An 18,626-nucleotide genomic window follows, 5' to 3' on the forward strand; every position below is an offset into this window, starting at 1 on the left:
CTGCAAAACATTGTGGCCTGAAAACATGCAAGAAGTAATCCCAATCTTTTGGAGCCAGTTGAAAGCTGATTTGTCATCCAGTATGTCATCTGTTCTAGAGAATGTTCCATGTGCATTCAATAAGAATGTGTACTCTGTTGCTTTAATATGATTTTTAAAAAATACTTTATTTATTTATTAGAGAGAGAGAGAGAGTGGGGGAGAGGCAGAGGGAGAAGCAGGCTCCATTCAGGGAGCCTGATGAGGACTTGATTCTGGGTCTCCGGGATCACGCCCTGAACTGAAAGCGGCACCAAACTGCTGAGCCACTTGGGCTGCCCTTAAATACTCTTCTTAAAGGAGCAAATGATTCGTCTTGGAAATTAAAAACAAAAGGCCTATTCAATATTAATATATAGCAATCCAGGTCTAGGCAGGACTCTGAGGAAATAAGAAACACAAACACCCAAAGTAGAGGAGAAATGGGAACTGTGAAGTAAAAGATTTTGAGAAGGGAAAGACCAGGAGAGGTGGTAACAAAGGCAGGAAAAAATAGGAAGTATCGGTGTAAAGACTCCAGGGAATAAAAGGGAAGGAAACTTAACTGAAACAACATTGAGTATATTTCATAGATGAATCTTAGTCAGTTTCTTCACTTGAAGAGATTTATCTGTCCAAGCAATTTCCTCCATTTCTCTTTTATTTGTTTGATTTCTGGGTATGATCAAGTTATTAGGAACCTTCCAAGGCAAAACTAACCTTAAGAATCTTGTTGATGAATGTTTTACTTGCATCAACATTGATAGGGGAAACATTTCCCTCTCTATGTTGATGTTAGATTAACATAAGGCTAAGTAACTGTTTAGTATTTGTCAACTATGATACCTCTAAAACAAAGATCCAACATTTTCTAAGCCTTCTACTGATAGAGAAAATAAACACCAGATGAATCAAAACTTCTTTTTTTTTTAAATTTGTCATATTTTAGAACCATATATTTCTTAGGAAGTTAAAATTAGATAAATGGATGAAGACAGTTCAGTCAGGGGTGGGAGGTTGTTTAGTTAATAGTCTACCAAAGTCTGGCATCTAGCAAAACATCACACTTAACCAAAAGCTAATTAAAAGCAGAAATATTTGTCTACCAGTATATCAGATCAAGAAGTTGAGAATAGGAGGATTGACCAAGAGAACTGACTTAACTCATGAAATGTCTTGATTTATTCTATGTTTTTCTATACCATATTATTAGGGCATAAAAAAGATTGTATTTAAAGACTCCTCCTCAGCCAAGCTTATAGACAAAACTCAAAGGTGCTTGTAGTTGGCCCTAATTCTGTTTTTCTAGGTTATAGTGACCTACATTCTCAGAAAATGGACACAGCTATAAAACATATTCTCTAGCTGGATCACAATCCACATCCTGGATGAGCCCTTGGGCAAAGCACCTCAGAAAACCTGCCACCTGCTGCTTTATCTGGCCAACAGTCAACTCCTTCCTCACACCCCGTGGGGCACAGGGCAATCCTCACACATCTTTCAAACCCCTTAAAAGGCTCAGCCTGACAGAAACTAAGGGCCAACATCTCACTTGATGTCTGGTTTCTCTCCTCCCTTGGAAAGTGAATCAACTCTGTACTGCTGGTGGCTCTACTCTTTGTGCAACGGGTTGTCATCCCCATTACCAGGACACCCCAACATTTTGGTGGCCTTACATATGGGGGTTGGCCATCACCTGCTTACCAGGATCCATCTCATCAAGATCTCCTTGTCAACCAATCTCGGGTGTGTCAAAAGTTTCATTTTTCAGGAGGGCTCTTTGAGATTTTGAGCATTGGGAACAGTCATCACATGTTGGCTGATTCCCTATAGCAGGTTCAAGCTCCAGTATTGGGCTTAGTCAACAATCATTGGATTGACCATTGGAGAGATGCCTCCTCTGGGCCTTTCCATGTCTTGATATACTCAATCCCTTCCCTGCACATGGATCTCTGAGTTTGGGGGATGTCCCTTTCTCTTGGGCTCAGTGAGGCTCAGGGTTTCATCTTCTTGGGATGCTGGATTAAGATGTCTGCCTTCATGTTTTTTCCCTTTGTTCCAGTTTTCAAAATATCCCCTCACCTTTTCCTAGATTTCCAGATGGGCAATACCTTGCTCACCCCTTCCAAGGACTCCCCTCTGGGATGTCTCCTTAAAAATCTCAAAACCTCTAATTGAAACAAGATATTCATCCCAAATGTCTTATTTTCTACTGTAATACAGCATGGCTCCAATATAAATTAGATGGCTCTGGAGGCTAAAGAATGACTCTCTCTTTTTAAAAAAATATTTTATTTATTTATTAATGAGAGACACACACAGAGAGAGGCAGAGACATAGGCAGAGAGAGAACACGCAGGGAGCTGATGTGGGACTCAATCCCAGGACTCCAGGATCATGACTTAAGCCAAAGACAGACACTCAACCACTGAGCCACCCAGGTGTCCCCAGAGAATGATTCTCTTAACCACAATATTCTTCTCCAGCTGAGTTTATGTTGTCATCACCTCTGAAAATGATGTGAGGTTCCTTATGTCAAAGATTTCTTTGAACTCAATCGTTATCCTGACCTTCACTCTGCTTGGCATATGCTCCTTCTATCGCCTCAAAAGACCCCTCTCCCTGATTCTTCCAACTCAGACTTCGACCCTAATGACCAATCTCTGCCTTTACACTTGCCCATGGTTGATCCAACTTTGGCACCTCTACAACCTCCCACTTCCTCTCCTTCCCTTCAAGACCTGTTGGCACCCATTACCCTCTCCTTCAGCTCTTCCCTCCACATTTTGATCTTTCTCCCATACACACTCATTCAGACCACTCATCCCAACTTCCTGATGCTCCTGCCACTGAATTCCCTCTTTGTGAGGTTGCTGGAGCAGAGGGCATTGTTCAAGTCCATATGGCCTTCTCACTGCCAGATCTTTCTCCTATAGAATCCAAGCTTGGCTCTTTCTCAAAAAATCCCTCCAGTTTCACTAAGCAATTTGAGTATCTAACCTTTTCCTATGATTTATCCTGGAGAGACTTATATGTTATTCTCTCCATTTGTACCACTCCAGAGGAAAAGACCAGAATTTTGTCCAAGGATACTGAATATGCTGGTGATTTGAAATGAATACAGCCTGAACAGTATGCTTCTGGCAAGGCAATGGTTCCCTTGGCTGAGCCCAACGGAAATTATCAGCCCTTTTCTGGAAACAAGGTCAAACACAACCACATGGTCACTTGCCTTATATAAGGCATGAAATGGGCATCTTCTAAACAGGTCATTTATTGGAAGTTATGGAAGATGACTCAGAGATGAGATGAAAACTCTGCCCTTATTCTCACTCACCTGACTGAGGCTCTCCAAAAATTCACCAACTTTGATCCTAACTCTTATGAAGGAAAATCTATTCTGGCTATGCATTTTATCTCCCAGTCAGCATCAGACATTAGGAAAAAAACTTTGAAAACGATATAAAGGCCCTCAAACCCCTCAATCTGAACTACTAAACCTAGTCTTCAAGATTTTTAGCAGCAGAGATGAGGAAATCAGAGAGAAAAAGAGGCAAAGAGATAAAAAATGATCTTAGGCTTACCAGCTCCTCACACTGCCTTTAATGGAGCTATTGAGGAAAAGACTTACCCTGTTACCTCAACTCAAACATTCCACAAGCCTCCTCTGAGAGCTTGCTACACCTGTAGTAAGCTTGATCACCGGTCTAAACAACGTCCTGATAAAAACCACCACTTAAAACCCCTTTCCTCTCCTGTAATCAGGTTGGTCACTGGAAGACTGACAGCCTCACCCTCACAGTAGGGAGGGGGGCACCTCCCAAAACCTATCTTTAGGACCCAAACTGGGGGCATTAGTCATATTTCTAGTGTCACATCTCTTGGGACTTCTTTAGGATAGGGACTGACCACCAGGATCTGCAAAGTCTCTCATATATATCATTTCCATGGCCAAAACCAGGGTAAATATCTGTGGAAGGTAAGAACATAACATTTCTTATCAACACTGGACCAACCTACAACATTCTCTCAGAAATTTCCAGACCCTCCTTTTCTTCCTCCATATCTGTGTCCTGACTGACAGAGGTTTTTTTCTCAAACCTTAGTTACCCTGCTTTTCTCTTGTGCCTTGGGAGATCAAATCTTTACCTATTCCTTTCTTTTTTTGGATATGCTGTCCTGTGCCCTTCCTGGGATGAGATATTATGACCAAACTAGGGACTCACCTTCATGTCCACCCCCTAGACATCCCCAATTCCAAATCGTGGGACTCCTTGCTGAACCAATATATCCTGTCCCCACTTCACTCTCTTCAGTTTTGACTTTGATTTCCTCACCCATGTGGGACACCTCCAAACCAGTTAAGATTACTCAACTCACCACCAAGACCATATGCCTTAAGGATTCTACTTGTTTCCCTTCTAAACTTCAACATCTTCTCAAGCCTGAGACCCTGTGAGGCGTACAACCCCTCATTTCCAAATTGTTTTTTATTTTAATAATAAATTTATTTTTTATTGGTGTTCAATTTGCCAACATACAGAATAACACCCAGTGCTCATCCCGTCAAGGGCCCCCCTCAGTGCCCATCACCAATTCACCCCCAACTGCCGCCCTCCTCCCCTTCCACCACCCCTAGTTTGTTTCTCAGAGTTAGGAGTCTTTATGTTTTGTCTTCCTTTCTGATCTTTCCCACACACTTATTCTCCCTTCCCTTATATTCCCTTTCACTATTATTTATATTCCCCAAATGAATGAAGACATATAATGTTTGTCCTTCTCCAATTGACTTACTTCATTCAGCATAATACCTTCCAGTTCCATCCACGTTGAAGCACATGGTGGGTATTTGTCATTTCTAATGGCTGAGTAATATTCCATTGTATACATAAACCACATCTTCTTTATCCATACATCTTTCGATGGACACTGAGGCTCCCTCCATAGTTTGGCTATTGTGGACGTTGCTGCTATAAACATTGGGGTGCAGGCGTCCGGCGTTTCATTGCATCTGTATCTTTGGGGTAAATCCCCAACAGTGCAATTGCTGGGACATAGGTAAGGTCTATTTTAAACTCTTTGAGGAACCTCCACACAGTTTACCAGAGTGGCTGCACTAGATCACATTCCCACCAACAGTGTAAGAGGGTTCCCTTTTCTCCGCATCCTCTCCAACATTTGTGGTTTCCTGTCTTGTTAATTTTCCCCATTCTCACTGGTGTGAGGTGGTACCTCATTGTGGTTTTGATTTGTATTTCCCTGATACCAAGGGATGCAGAGCATTTTCTCATGTGCGTGTTGGCCATGTCTATGTCTTCCTCTGTGAGATTTCTGTTCATGTCTTTTGCCTATTTCATTATTGGATTGTTTGTTTTTTTGCTGTTGAGTTTAATAAGTTCTTTATAGATCTTGGAAACTAGCCCTTTATCTGATAGGACATTTGCAAATATCTTCTCCCATTCTGTAGGTTGTCTTTTAGTTTTGTTGACTGTATCCTTTGCTGTGCAAAAGCTTCTTATCTTGATGAAGTCCCAATAGTTCATTTTTGCTTTTGTTTCTTTTGCCTTCGTGTATGAATCTTGCAAGAAGTTACCGTGGCCAAGTTCAAATAGGGTGTTGCCTGTGTTCTCCTCTAGGATATTGATGGAATCTTGTCTCACATTTAGATCTTTCATCCATTTTGAGTTTCTCTTTGTGTATGATGCAAGAGAGTGGTCTAGTTTGATTCTTCTGCATGCGGATGTCCCATGTGCCCAGCCCAATTTATTAAAGAGACTGTCCAGTGGATAGTCTTTCCTCCTTTATCGAATATTAGTTGACCATAAAGTTGAGGGTCCACTTCTGGATTCTCTATTCTGTTCCATTGATCTATGTGTCTGTTTTTGTGCCACTACCACACTGTCTTGATGACCACAGCTTTGTAGTACAACCTGAAACCTGGCATTGTGATGCCCCCAGATATGGTTTTCGTTTTTAAAATTCCCCTGGCTATTCGGGGTCTTTTCTGATTCCACACAAATCTTAAAATAATTTGTTCCAACTCTCTGAAGAAAGTCCACGGTATTTTGATAGCTATTGCATTAAATGTGTAAATTGCCCTGGGTAACATTGACATTTTCACAATATTAATTCTGCCAATCCATGAGCATGGAATATTTTTCCATCTCTTTGTGTCTTCCTCAATTTCTTTCAGAAGTGTTCTATAGTTTTTGGGGTATAGATCGTTTACCTCTTTGGTTAGGTTTCTTCCTAGGTATCTTATGCTTTTGGGTGAAATTGTAAATGGGATTGACTCCTTAATTTCTCTTTCTTCAGTCCCATTGTTAGTGTATAGAAATGCCACTGATTTCTGGGCATTGATTTTGTATCCTGCCATGCTGCCAAATTGCTGTATGAGTTCTAGCAATCGCGGGTGGAGGCTTTTGGGTTTTCTATGTAGAGTATCATGTCATCGGCGAAGAGGGAGAGTTTGACTTCTTTTTGCCAATTTGAATGCCTTTTATGTCTTTTTGTTGTCTGATTGCTGAGGCTAGGACTTCCAGTACTATGTTGAATAGCAGTGGTGAGAGTGGACACCCCTGTCTTGTTCCTGATCTTAGGAGAAAGGCTCCCAGTGCTTCTCCATTGAGAATGATATTTGCTGTGGGCTTTTCGTAGATGACTTTTAAGATGTTGAGGAATGTTCCCTCTATCCCTACACTCTGAAGAGTTTTGATCAGGAATGTATGCTGTATTTTGTCAAATGCTTTCTCTGCATCTAATGAGAGGATCATATGGTTCTTGGTTTTCCTCTTGCTGATATGATGGATCACATTGATTGTTTTAGGAGTGTTGAACCAGCCTTGTGCCTCGGGGATAAATCCTACTTTGTCATGGTGAATAATTTTCTTAACGTATTGTTGAATCCTATTGGCTAGTATCTTGTTGAGAATTTTTGCATCCATGTTCATCAGGGATATTGGTCTGTAATTCTCCTTTTCGGTGGGGTCTTTGTCTGGTTTTGGAATTAAGGGGATGCTGGCCTCATAGAATGAATTTGGAAGTACTCCATCTCTTTCAATCTTTCCAAATAGCTTTAGTAGAATAGGTATGGTTTCTTCTATAAATGTTTGATAGAATTCCCCTGGGAAGCCATCTGGCCCTGGACTTTTGTGTCTTAGGAGGTTGTTGATGACTGCTTCAATTTCCTCCCTGGTTATTGGCCTGTTCCGGTTTTCTATTTCTTCCTGTTCCAGTTTTGGTAGTTTGTGGCTTTCCAGGAATGCGTCCATTTCTTCTAGATTGCCTAATTTATTGGCGTATAGCTGTTTATAATATGTTTTTAAAATCATTTGTATTTCATTGGTGTTGGTAGGGATCTCTCCTTTCTCATTCATGATTTTATTAATTTGAGTCTTCTCTCTTTTCTTTTTAATAAGGCTGGCTAAAGGTTTATCTATCTTATTAATTCTTTCAAAGAATCAACTCCTGGTTTTGTTGATCTGTTCCACAGTTCTTCTGGTCTCGATTTCGTTCAGTTCTGCTTGAATCTTTAAAAACTCTCTTCTTCTGCTGGGTGTAGGATCTATTTGCTGATTTTTCTCTAGCTCCTTTAGGTGTAAGGTTAGCTTTTGTATTTGAGTACTTTCCAGTTTTTGGATGGATGCTTGTATTGCGATGTATTTCCCCCTCAGGACTGCTTTTGCTGCATCCCAAAGAATTTGAATGGTTGTATCTTCATTCTCATTAGTTTCAATGAATCTTTTTAATTCTTCCTTAATTTCCTGGTTGACCCTTTCATCTTTTAGCAGGATGGTCCTTAACCTCCACATGTTTGAAGTCCTTCCAAACTTCTTGTTGTGATTTATGTCTAATTTCAAGGCATTATGTTCTGAGAATATGCAGGAGATGATTTCAAACTTTTGGTATCGGTTCAGACCCGATATGTGACCCAGTATGTGGTCTATTCTGGAGAAAGTTCCATGTGCACTTGAGAAGAATGTGTATTCAGTTGAGTTTGGATGTAAAGTTCTGTAGATATCTGTGAAATCCATCTGGTCCAGTGTATCATTTAAAGCTCTCGTTTCTTTGGAGATGTGTTTAGAAGACCTATTGAGTGTAGAGAGTGCTAGATTGAAGTGACCAAGTATAAGTGTGTTATTATCTAAGTATGTCTTAACTGTTGTTATTAATTGATTGATATATCTGGCAGCTCCCACATTCAGGGCATATATATTGAGGATTGTTAAGTCCTCTTGTTGGATAGATCCTTTAAGTATTAGATAGTGTCCCTCTTCATCTCTCACTACAGTCTTTGGGGTAAATTTTAGTTTATCTGATATAAGGATGGCTACCCCTGCTTTCTTTTGAGGACCATTTGAATGGTACTTGGTTCTCCAACCTTTTATTTTCAGGCTGTAGGTGTCCTTCTGTCTAAAATGAGTCTCTTATAGACAGCAAATAGATGGGTCCCGCTTTTTTATACATTCTGAAACCCTGTGCCTTTTGATGGGGTCATTAAGCCTGTTCACATTCAGAGTTACTATTGAAAGATATGAGTTTAGTGTCATCATGATATCTATTCAGTCCTTGTTTTTGTGGGTTGTTCCACTGGACTTCTTCTTAAAGGGGAATTTTAAGAGTCCCCCTTAAAATTTCTTTCAGAGCTGGTTTGGAGGTCACATTTTCTTTCAGTTCTTGCCTGTCTTGGAAACTCTTTATCTCTCCTTACATTTTGAATGAGAGCCTTGCTGGATAAAGTATTCTTGGTTGCATGTTTTTCTCATTTAGGACCCTGAATATATCCTGCCAGCCCTTTCTGGCACGCCAGGTCTCTGTGGAGAGGTCTGCTGTTACCCTAATAGTTCTCCCCATAAAAGTCAGGGATTTCTTGTCTTTTGCTGCTTTAAGGATCTTCTCTTTATCTTTGGAATTTGCAAGCTTAACTATTAAATGTCGAGGTATTGATCAGTTTTTATGATTTTAGGGGGTGATCTCTCTATTTCCTGGATATGAATGCCTGTTTCCCTTCCCAGATTAGGAAATTTTTCAGCTATGATTTGTTCAAATACATATCCTGGACCTCTGTCCCTTTCGGCTCCCTTGGAGACCCCAATTAAACGAGGGTTTTTCTTCCTCAGGGTGTCATCTATTTCCCTTAATCTATCCTCACGTTCTTTTAATTGTTTGTCTCTTTTTTCTTCAGTTTCCCTCCTTGCCTTCAACTTGTCTTCTATATTACTCACTGTTCTTCCACCTTGTTAACCCTCATCATCAGGACTTCTAGTTTGGATTGCATATCATTCAATTGATTTTTAATTTCTGCCTGATTAGATCTAAATTCTGCAGTTATGGTGTCTCTTGAGTCCTTTATGCTTTTTTCTAGAGCCACCAATAGCTTTATAATAGTGCTTCTGAATTGGCTTTCTGACATTGAATTGTAATCCAAACTCTGTAACTCTGGGAGAGAGGACTGTTTCTGATTCTTTCTTTTGAGGTGAGGTTTTCCTTCTAGTCATTTTGCTCAGTGTAGAATGGCCAAAAACAAGTTGTATTTGGAAAAGGAGAAAAAGAGAGGAGAGAGGGAAGGAAAGAAAAGAGAAAAAGAAAAAAGAAAAAAGAAAGAAAAAATGAGAAGAAAAAGAGAAAGAAAAAGAAAGAAAGAAAGAAAAGGGTGGGGGAAGCAAACAGGAAAAAAAAAAGAAAAAACAAACAAACAAACAAACAAAAAAACAAAAAACACTGGGGAGTATCTTCTGATTCTGTATACTTTAAGTCCCTTGGCTTCCCCTGGAACTTGTCTGTCTAGCTGGTCTTCTGCGGGAGGGGCCTGTTGTGCTGATTTTCAGGTGTTAGCACTTGGGGTAGGTGCTCAGCCCCCCTGCCTGGTGCAGGGCTCAGTGAAAGATGTTTAAGGTGTTTATCCTGTGAGGCCACTGTGAGGCCTAGTGGGGGTTGTTTACCCCATGAGGCCCCAGGAGGAACAACCACAGTGGCGGCGGCCAGCTCTGGAGCCCTGGAGTCAGCTCCTGCAGTAACTACAGAGCTCTATGTCTGCAGGAGCTTGGATGTTCCAGGGGCGGGGCATCTGATCTGGTCAGCTCGGGGCAGGAGTGTCCTTGCTGTCCTGGGCCCTCCTGGCCTCTGCCTGTCCCAGGGGGAGGTCGGATCCTGGTCTGTGTCCCTGGCGCCCTGTGCTCCGGGGCCTGCGCTGTTGGATTCGTGTTCGCAGCCCCCTCCGTGGAGCCCCCCGCCCAAGCCCCTCTGAGCTGCTCCCGGGTCCAGCCATGCACGCGCTGCAGCCCCTTAGGGAGCTCGGCAGACTCTCCCCGGGTAGCAGGTGCCTGTTAGTGTCCCAGGGAGCCTGAGGGCATCCCTGCCCTCTTGCTCTAACTCCCTGCGAGCGCCTTTCTGCCTGGGAAGATTGGTCATTTCCAAATTCTTTACCTCAAAATTAAAACCTACTAACTTGCCTTATTATACTCCCATCCTTATAGTAAAAAAAGCCAGATTTTTTTTTTATAGACTAGTTTAGGATCCCAGAATTACCAATGAGGCAGTTGTCTCCATCCATTCCATTGTTCCTAATTTGTATTCCTTCTCTGCATCATTCCACCCCCCCAACATGTACTTCACTTTATTAGATCTTAAAGATACATTTTTTTCACTATTTTTATCTCCCCAGAATCCCAAGACCTTTTCGCTTCACTTGGACTGACCCCAACACCTGATGTTCCCAGCAGTTAACTTGGACCATTCTCCTATAGTGTTTCAGGGATTGCCCTCAACCATTTGGATAAGCTCTTGTAGCAGATCTCTGTAACCTTTCCCTCCAAATAGTATCCTATCCAATATGTAGATGACCTTCTCTTAGCACCTCTTTTCCCACTTCTATTTCTGGCTCCACCTCTCTCCTCATCTTCCAAAATTACAAAGGTTATAGTGTTCCTCTCCAAAACTCAACTTACTCAACAATCTGTCACACATGTGGGAATCCCTGACTATCAGAGCAGTCTGCTACCAGCATGTCCCTCACTCTTGCTTCTATTGCAGCTAAGTAGGGACAAGTCTTTGACCCTACTCAGCGGGAAGTAGTTACAGAAGAATGACCTTTTCCCATTTTCCCAATCAAGAATAATTTCAAATGAGAGGAGGACATAAAAAGATTCTTTTTTTCTTAATTTTTATTTATTTATGATAGAGAGAGAGAGAGAGAGAGGCAGAGACACAGGCAGAGGGAGAAGCAGGCTCCATGCACCGGGAGCCCGACGTGGGATTTGATCCCGGGTCTCCAGGATTGCGCCCTGGGCCAAAGGCAGGCGCTAAACTGCTGCGCCACCCAGGGATCCCCCATAAAAAGATTCTACTCAAAGTCCCTTCCCCAGCCAAACATACAGACAAAACTCACAGATGTTTGTAATAGATCCCAACTTTTCATTTTTCTATGGCATAGTGTCCCACATTCTCAGAAAAGAGTCCACAAAATTTTCTCTAGCCAGACTACAACCCAAATCCTGGATAAACCCCAGACAGAGCCCTTCAAAAACTTGCCACCTCCTGCTCTACCTAGACAAAAGTCAATCTCCACGCCACCTGCCCGCCACCCATGGACACAGGAGTGACCTTCTCACATCCTTCAAAAACCCTTAAAAAACCCAGCATGACAGAAACTCAGGGCTGATATCTCTCTTGACCTCTGGCCTCTCTCCTCCCTTGGAGAGTGAATAAATTCTGCCTGCTTGTGGTTCTACTCTTTTAGCAATTCTTTACCACCCACATCACCAGCCACCCTAGCAGGGCATGAATGTAAATTTTTGAAAGATTTTAGCCATGTTGTTATCTTAATGACAGAGGTTAATTTTTATTCAGCTAGTAAACGTTTATTGATTTCCAGGCACATATATGACTCTATGTGAATAACAGCATAACTACCCACAGTTTAACTTCAGTGGTTAGAGAATACAAACGTTCATAAAAGATAACTAAGAATACAGAAACCAAAATACAATTAAATTGTCTTCATAAAATTTTCCTAAATAAAGCTACTACTTTATTATCATTAGAAAGTGTTTAATTTTTATTGGATCTTTGACATTAAATCCTCAAGGACATGGTGACTGCTCCTTGCAACTTCTATTCAAAAGTTGGTCAATAATATAGACAGAAAAACATGAACACATGTAACGTAAAAATACTTATTCAGTACTGTTCAAAGGGGCATTTGGCCTATTTGGGATTATTTATGGTGTTATTGGAAGAGAATGGTCTCTGGAAAATGTTTTCTAGTGAATCCAGACTACCAAATTGGCTAATTATGTTTCTTATAGGCTACAACTCTTGTTCCAAAATGTTGGTTGGAAAGGGATGATTTTGCCTATTGATAATTCTGGATTATTAAAATCACAGTAAATATTTTTTCAGGTTCAAAAGCATATTTTCTGGAATAACTGTGTGCCAGTTGTCAAAGCACAAACAATGTTTGTACTTGGCCCCCTCTAGTATTTCCTGGACAAATCCACCACTCTTATTCTCTGAGAAGAGGGGCATCTCCCCAGCACTTTTCTTAGAGCTGTGGCCACATCTTTGTTTCTCAAGCTGTAGATGAGTGGGTTGAGCATTGGGGTGAGGATGGTATAGAAGGCGGATACAACCTTGTCTTTCTCTGGTGTGTGGTAGGAATGGGGCAGCACATTAGTGTAGAAGGCTGCTCCATAGAAAATGCTCACCACCATAATGTGGGAAGAACAGGTAGCAAAGGCTTTATGCCGGCCCTCAGCAGAGTTCATTCGATGGACAGTGAGTAGGATGTGTGTGTAGGAAATAGAGATAATGGATATGAGAATGAGCAGCATTAGCACACAGCAGGCATACATCAGAGTCTCATAGAGTGATGTGTCAACACATGACAGTTTCAGTACTGCTGGGATTTCACAGAAAAAGTGATTGATTTCTCGGGACCCACAGTAGGGGAAACTCATAGTAAAGGGTGTCAGCATGAATCCATCTAAGGACCCACCAACCCAGGAACCCACCACCATGAATAAGCAAATTCTGCGGTTCATGAGGAGAGGGTATCGCAGGGGTTTGCACACAGCTACATACCGGTCATAGGCCATGAGGCCTAGCAGGAAAAATTCACCTCCAATTAGAGTCAGATAGAGGAAGATCTGAAGGGAACATCCCAAGAAGGAGATCATCTTTTCCTTGGACAGAAGGTCTTGAAGCATCTTGGGAACAGTGATGCAAATGTAAACAGTGTCCATGATGGAAAGCTGGCTGAGTAAAAAGTACATGGGTGTATGGAGGCGAGAGTCAACATGGATGAGTAGAATCATGACCACATTGGCTGTGACAGCCACCAAAAAAATGGAGAAAACCACTGCAAAGATAATCCCAGGAAATGCAGGATGGGTGATAAGGCCCAGAAGGATAAAATCAGTGGAGTTCTGGAGAATGGCCTCCATGCTCATGTCACATGGTAGCTCCTAGGGCTCCAAAGGCAAAATGTTGCTGAGTTAATTAATAATCTATATTTAGGCAGAGCCCACCATGTATAATGTATCAGAAGCAACATGGGATAAAGGACAGAATATACACATCAGAATCATTGTGAATTCTAGTTTCAATATTAATGGTCATGTGATATTGGACAGATAAATTAATCTATAAATTAACACTTTCATTATCTGTGAAGGGTTATTGTTGGTCTATATTTCTGTAGGCTGGACATGTGATGTAAATATAATATTTCATACAGACTCACTTTCAGAATTTGCTTTATTTTATTTTGAACTACTTCTTTATAATCTTCATAATCTTATTACTTTAGATGAAATATTTCCTGAGGTTGATAACTGTGCCCTCCCCTCCATGATGCTTGCAACCAATATTCAAAGGTTGATTGAATTTAAGTTGTTCTCTGCTCTTAAGATGATTACATTGTTAAAACCATACATATACATTTATGATTTCATAAATTGATAGAAAATAAACATGGACCCAATAAATCTAATAAATTTAGTATTTGGGGCTGTTTTTGTTGTTATTGTTATTATTATTTATTATTGTTGAGAGAGAGATGGAGGGACAGGCAGAAGGAGAGAGAGAGAGAGAGAGAAGGAGAGAAAATCACAAGCAGGTTCCATACGCAGTATACAGTCTAATGTGGGGCTTGATCTGACACCCCTGAGATCATCACCTGAGCTGAAATCAAGAGTCAGACACTTAACCAACTGAGCTACCCAGGCATCCTGGGGTTGCCGTTATTCGTAAACAGCTTTTTGAATGGTTGCAACATTAGGGGTTAGCAGGGAAACGCTACTAACTTAAATTGAGGATCAGAGTCTGCTCTGCTATTGTGAGGTGTGCTGCAAAAGAAGTTTGCCTTTTTTGATATATGAATTTTAAACAGTTCGGTTTCTGTTCTTATGGGATAATTTGGGATGATAACTCTCTAATGAGGATAGCCATTCCACAAGGCGAGGTTCAAGTTCATCAAGGCAGGCTTTTTGGTTGCCACTGTGGAGTAGGTTGAAATTTTAGGACTTAATGCTGGATCATTTTATTCTACGGTGACCTAAACTTTTCTTAAATTATTGGTCAGTAAAAACATTAACATAGCTTTTCTGATAGGGAGGCATTCTGATTCTATTAAAATGTTATATTATCTTAGGAATCCATTGTTAGTTTTTTTTTTTTTTTCATTCCTTAACATTTATTTTTGTACTGTCTTACTGGTCCTTCATATTTATAAGTAAAGATAACTCCAGATGGGAAAATGGTTTCTGAATTTAAAAGGAAAAAGATACAATACTGTTAAAACTCCCTTGAACTAGATGGAATCAATTCTCATACTTTTTATTCTTGAGGAATGTAAATGTGCATCTTTTGAATATGTTCATGGATATTGAGGAATTAGTTTATTATTATTATTGTATTGTATTGTTTCTCTTCTCCTTTTCAGTGACAGAATTATTAAAGAGCTTTATTTCTATGAAATATGTTGGCTACAAATACTGCAAAGATACCCAGATATTTTTTGTTCCATAATAATGAACAATGAATGTAGTCTCTGAAGCATTGAAAAGGAATAATTATCCTTTTATGTGAAACTAAAACCAATCAGAACAATAGAGAGACTTATTTTTCTTTCTAAATGTTCATCAAAGATGGATTTATACAAAAAAAAAAAAAGATGGATTTATACTATGAGTAATTTTCAAAATAAATAAGTGAGATCCAGAGGGGAAATATAAAATATATTCTGTGTTGAATTTACATTTATTATACCTTATCAGCTAAGCAGGATAAAAACAAATGTCTGGATAATCAATAAATCATACCTGGTATCAACTCTAATTCTCAACAAATTAGATGAAAATCAGTGACTTTTAAGGTCCACAAAAGCCAAGCTGTGGAAGGAAGTGAGATTTCCATCGACAGATGAATGCACAAAGAATATGTGGCATATAAAATGGAATATTACTCAGCTATCAGAAGGAATGAATGAAATCTTACCATCTACATTCACATGGATGGAACTGGAGAGTATTATTCTAAGTGAATTAAGTCAATTGGAGAAAGATATTTATTATATGGTTTCACTCATATGAGGAATATAAGAAACGGCACAAAGGGTCACAGGGGAAAGGAGGGGAAATTCAATGGGAAGAAATCAGAAAGGTAGACAAACCATGAAAGACTCTTAACTCTGGGAAACAAACTGTGGGTCACTGGAGGGGAGGTGGATGGGGGGATGGGGTAACTGGGTGATGGGCATTGAGGATGGCACATGAAGTGAGCACTGGGTGTTATAGGCAACTGAGGAATTTTTGAACATTACATCAGAAACTAAAAAAAATTAAAAAGAAAGTCAGCTACTTCTGCTTTCTTTAATATGCAAAAGATTTTCTTGTGACAGGCACAGGTCTGACTTGTATACAAAGAGAGAATTTGAGATATTATAACTGAAATTGTGTTTATAGGTCTCCACAATAACTGGTTGGATATTAAAATATTCTTGCTAGCAGGCAATAATTTTATCTTGACCAACCATCATTTTTTCACTTTGAGGTACATTGAGGATTTTCTATTTCATTTACTAAGAATATCAAATCAGCTCCCAATCATCCCTTTAAAAGTACAGTGAAGAACTGATATAGCAAAGAATATGACCAAACAATCTGAAAATTGCCTAAGAAAATAACTAATTACTTTTGAATCAAAATATGGGCCACATTATTTTATTTTATAGGAACACTATACTAGACTCTACAGAGATTTACATAGATGTAAATCACTCTTATTGCTTCAAATTTCCTTGATGAAGGAATGAAAATTTTTTTAACATTTGGATCCTTTCTTAGTGTATATTCTAGAAAAATAGATTATGAAAGTTGAGGGAAAGATATAATTTTATTTATTTTTTTGAAAGATAATTCTAAATCAAATTTTTTATTTCAAAAATTAACAGTAGACTCATTGCATTAAAAAAATGGATCTAGGTTGCGTGTGTGTGTGTGTGTGTGTGTGTGTGGCACAGAAAGAGAAGAAAGAATGTGTATATAGGGAACAGACCCTGCTAAGGGAGTAGCACATTAAGAGACAGCACAAAGGAACATATGTTTACTTTGTCAATGAATCAAATATATAAAAACTAATGTGACACATGGTCAAAGTGCATGATTAATTTGTATTGTAGGATATTTGGAATGGCAATTAAGCAGTGATAATATCTACAATGATTTTTTAACGATTAACTTCTGTTTACATCAGCTCCTAGGATCTAATTTATATCATTGTTCACATTCTTGCTTAAGGTAATGTGTTATTTGGCTTATTTACAAATGCAAGGAAAGTAAACTTTCCTCTACTACCATTTTTCTCTATTCAAGGCTCCTGGCTTTTTTTTTTTTTTTCCCATTCTCCTCCCAAATTTAAGTTTTTGGTTTGGTTTTCTTTTTTTCTAAGAAAGAAAAAAATATGTGCATGACCTCAGACTCAGGCCTTTCTGCTGTTTGAGTCACAGAATACCCTGACCCATAGACTGTTCAGTATTAACTACCCAGCCTTGCTAGGACATGGGAGTGGAGGAGATCCAGTCAAAGTGTGGAAAGGAAGAGTGAGCTTTGTAAGGGGTGTTGATCCTGCCTGTGGTCTTCTAAATGAAAGAAAGTAAAGAGATGTAGGAGGAGCTGTGTGTAGGGTGCCAGTTGGTAGAAGTGTCACATTTCAAGACAACAGACCTGCAGTTGTTCTGGGAAAAGCCACAGAAACCCAGGTAATTTGTAACCTTCATAGCTTCTTGAAAGAAGAGAATTCCAAGTGAAATTAGGCAATATTTTATCAGGAAGAAGTGCTGTCTAAGAATGAGAAGTTTTGGAACAATCCTTTCTGATACCCTGTATGCATATATTTTCAGTTTTCTGCATGTTATAATGTTTTGTCCATCTTAAAAACCTTTCTAACCATGGAAGGTCTGCCACTTCCAGGGCTAGCCAAATTTTCAGAGATAGCAAAAGGCTCAGCTAGAGCCATGTCTTTGATATGAAAACTAACCTATTCAGACCCAGACCTCCTCTATCTGGCATGTGCACCCTTAGAGGAAATACTTCTCTGCCTTAATCATTCCAGAGCTAGGTACCAGGCAACTAGAGATCACAGTAAAGCCAGACAAAATTACCTAAAGGAGCCAATCCTAACCTGTTTCCCATATCTTGTCTTATCTTTCCAGGAGAAACCCCCAATAAAAGCTATGGCCTCACTCCTGCCTTCTGCCTCCTGACCATCTTGGTAATTTTTCCATTTAGCTCTTGGTGTTGTGCCATGCTTCCTGTCTCTAAGACCTGTAAGTATAATATAGCTTTTTTCTTTCTTTCTTTCTTTCTTTCTTTTTTTCTTTTCTTTCTTTCTTTCTTTCTTTCTTTCTTTCTTTCTTTCTTTCTTTCTTTCTTTCTTCTTTCTTTTTTCTTCTTTCTTTCTTTCTTTTTCTTTCTTTCTTTCTTCTTTCTTTTCTTTTCTTTTCTTTTCTTTTTTTTCTTTTCTTTTCTTTTCTTTTCTTCTTTCTTTTCTTTTTCTTTTTTTTTTTTTTTCTGAGCCTTGCCTCTGTCTCTCCTTGTGGCTGCTCCTGGCAGACAATGAACATATCTCAGCTTTGTCCCAAGCATGCAGAAAGACTTCAACTATACCTATCTACTTATAAAGAAGGTAATCCTTGTCTTAAAAATATTCAGAGGGAAATCCATGCTTCTCCCTGGGTAACTTATATTTGACACCTACACATTAATGCCTGAAAACTCCTCATAATAAATACTAAGCACCTTCTTTCAACCAGTCAGCTCTTTTAAGCCCTTTCCTCTTCAGTGAATCCATGCACATCCTTACAAACTATACCAGGTTCCCCTTAGTGTCCCATATTTTAAACTAAAATATCCCTTTTCCAATAATCTAATTGTAAAAAAAGTGAATGCATAAATTCATCATTTTTAATCTTGAGGAGACTTTCTAATCGTCACAGAGTGATGCCTAAAGAAAGTATCTCACTCTCTGGGGGGAATATATTATTTGGTTTCCATGAAAATCTAAGGTCCTACCTCAGAATAGCGGAGTCCAAGCCTTAGTAGGGAAACAGT

At 39.6% G+C, this 18,626-nt stretch overlaps 1 protein-coding gene across 1 annotated transcript; it reads right to left on the reverse strand.

The window, feature by feature from the left end:
* Positions 1-12,491: 12,491 nt before the first annotated feature.
* Positions 12,492-13,466, reverse strand: LOC144289190 (olfactory receptor 2T2-like). The gene has a single exon (XM_077857428.1). It carries the CDS (start codon positions 13,464-13,466, stop codon positions 12,492-12,494), a length of 975 nt encoding a protein of 324 aa, XP_077713554.1.
* Positions 13,467-18,626: the final 5,160 nt, after the last annotated feature.

The sequence above is a fragment of the Canis aureus genome, chromosome 18, assembly GCF_053574225.1.
Source record: "Canis aureus isolate CA01 chromosome 18, VMU_Caureus_v.1.0, whole genome shotgun sequence".
Classification (NCBI taxonomy): domain Eukaryota; kingdom Metazoa; phylum Chordata; class Mammalia; order Carnivora; family Canidae; genus Canis; species Canis aureus.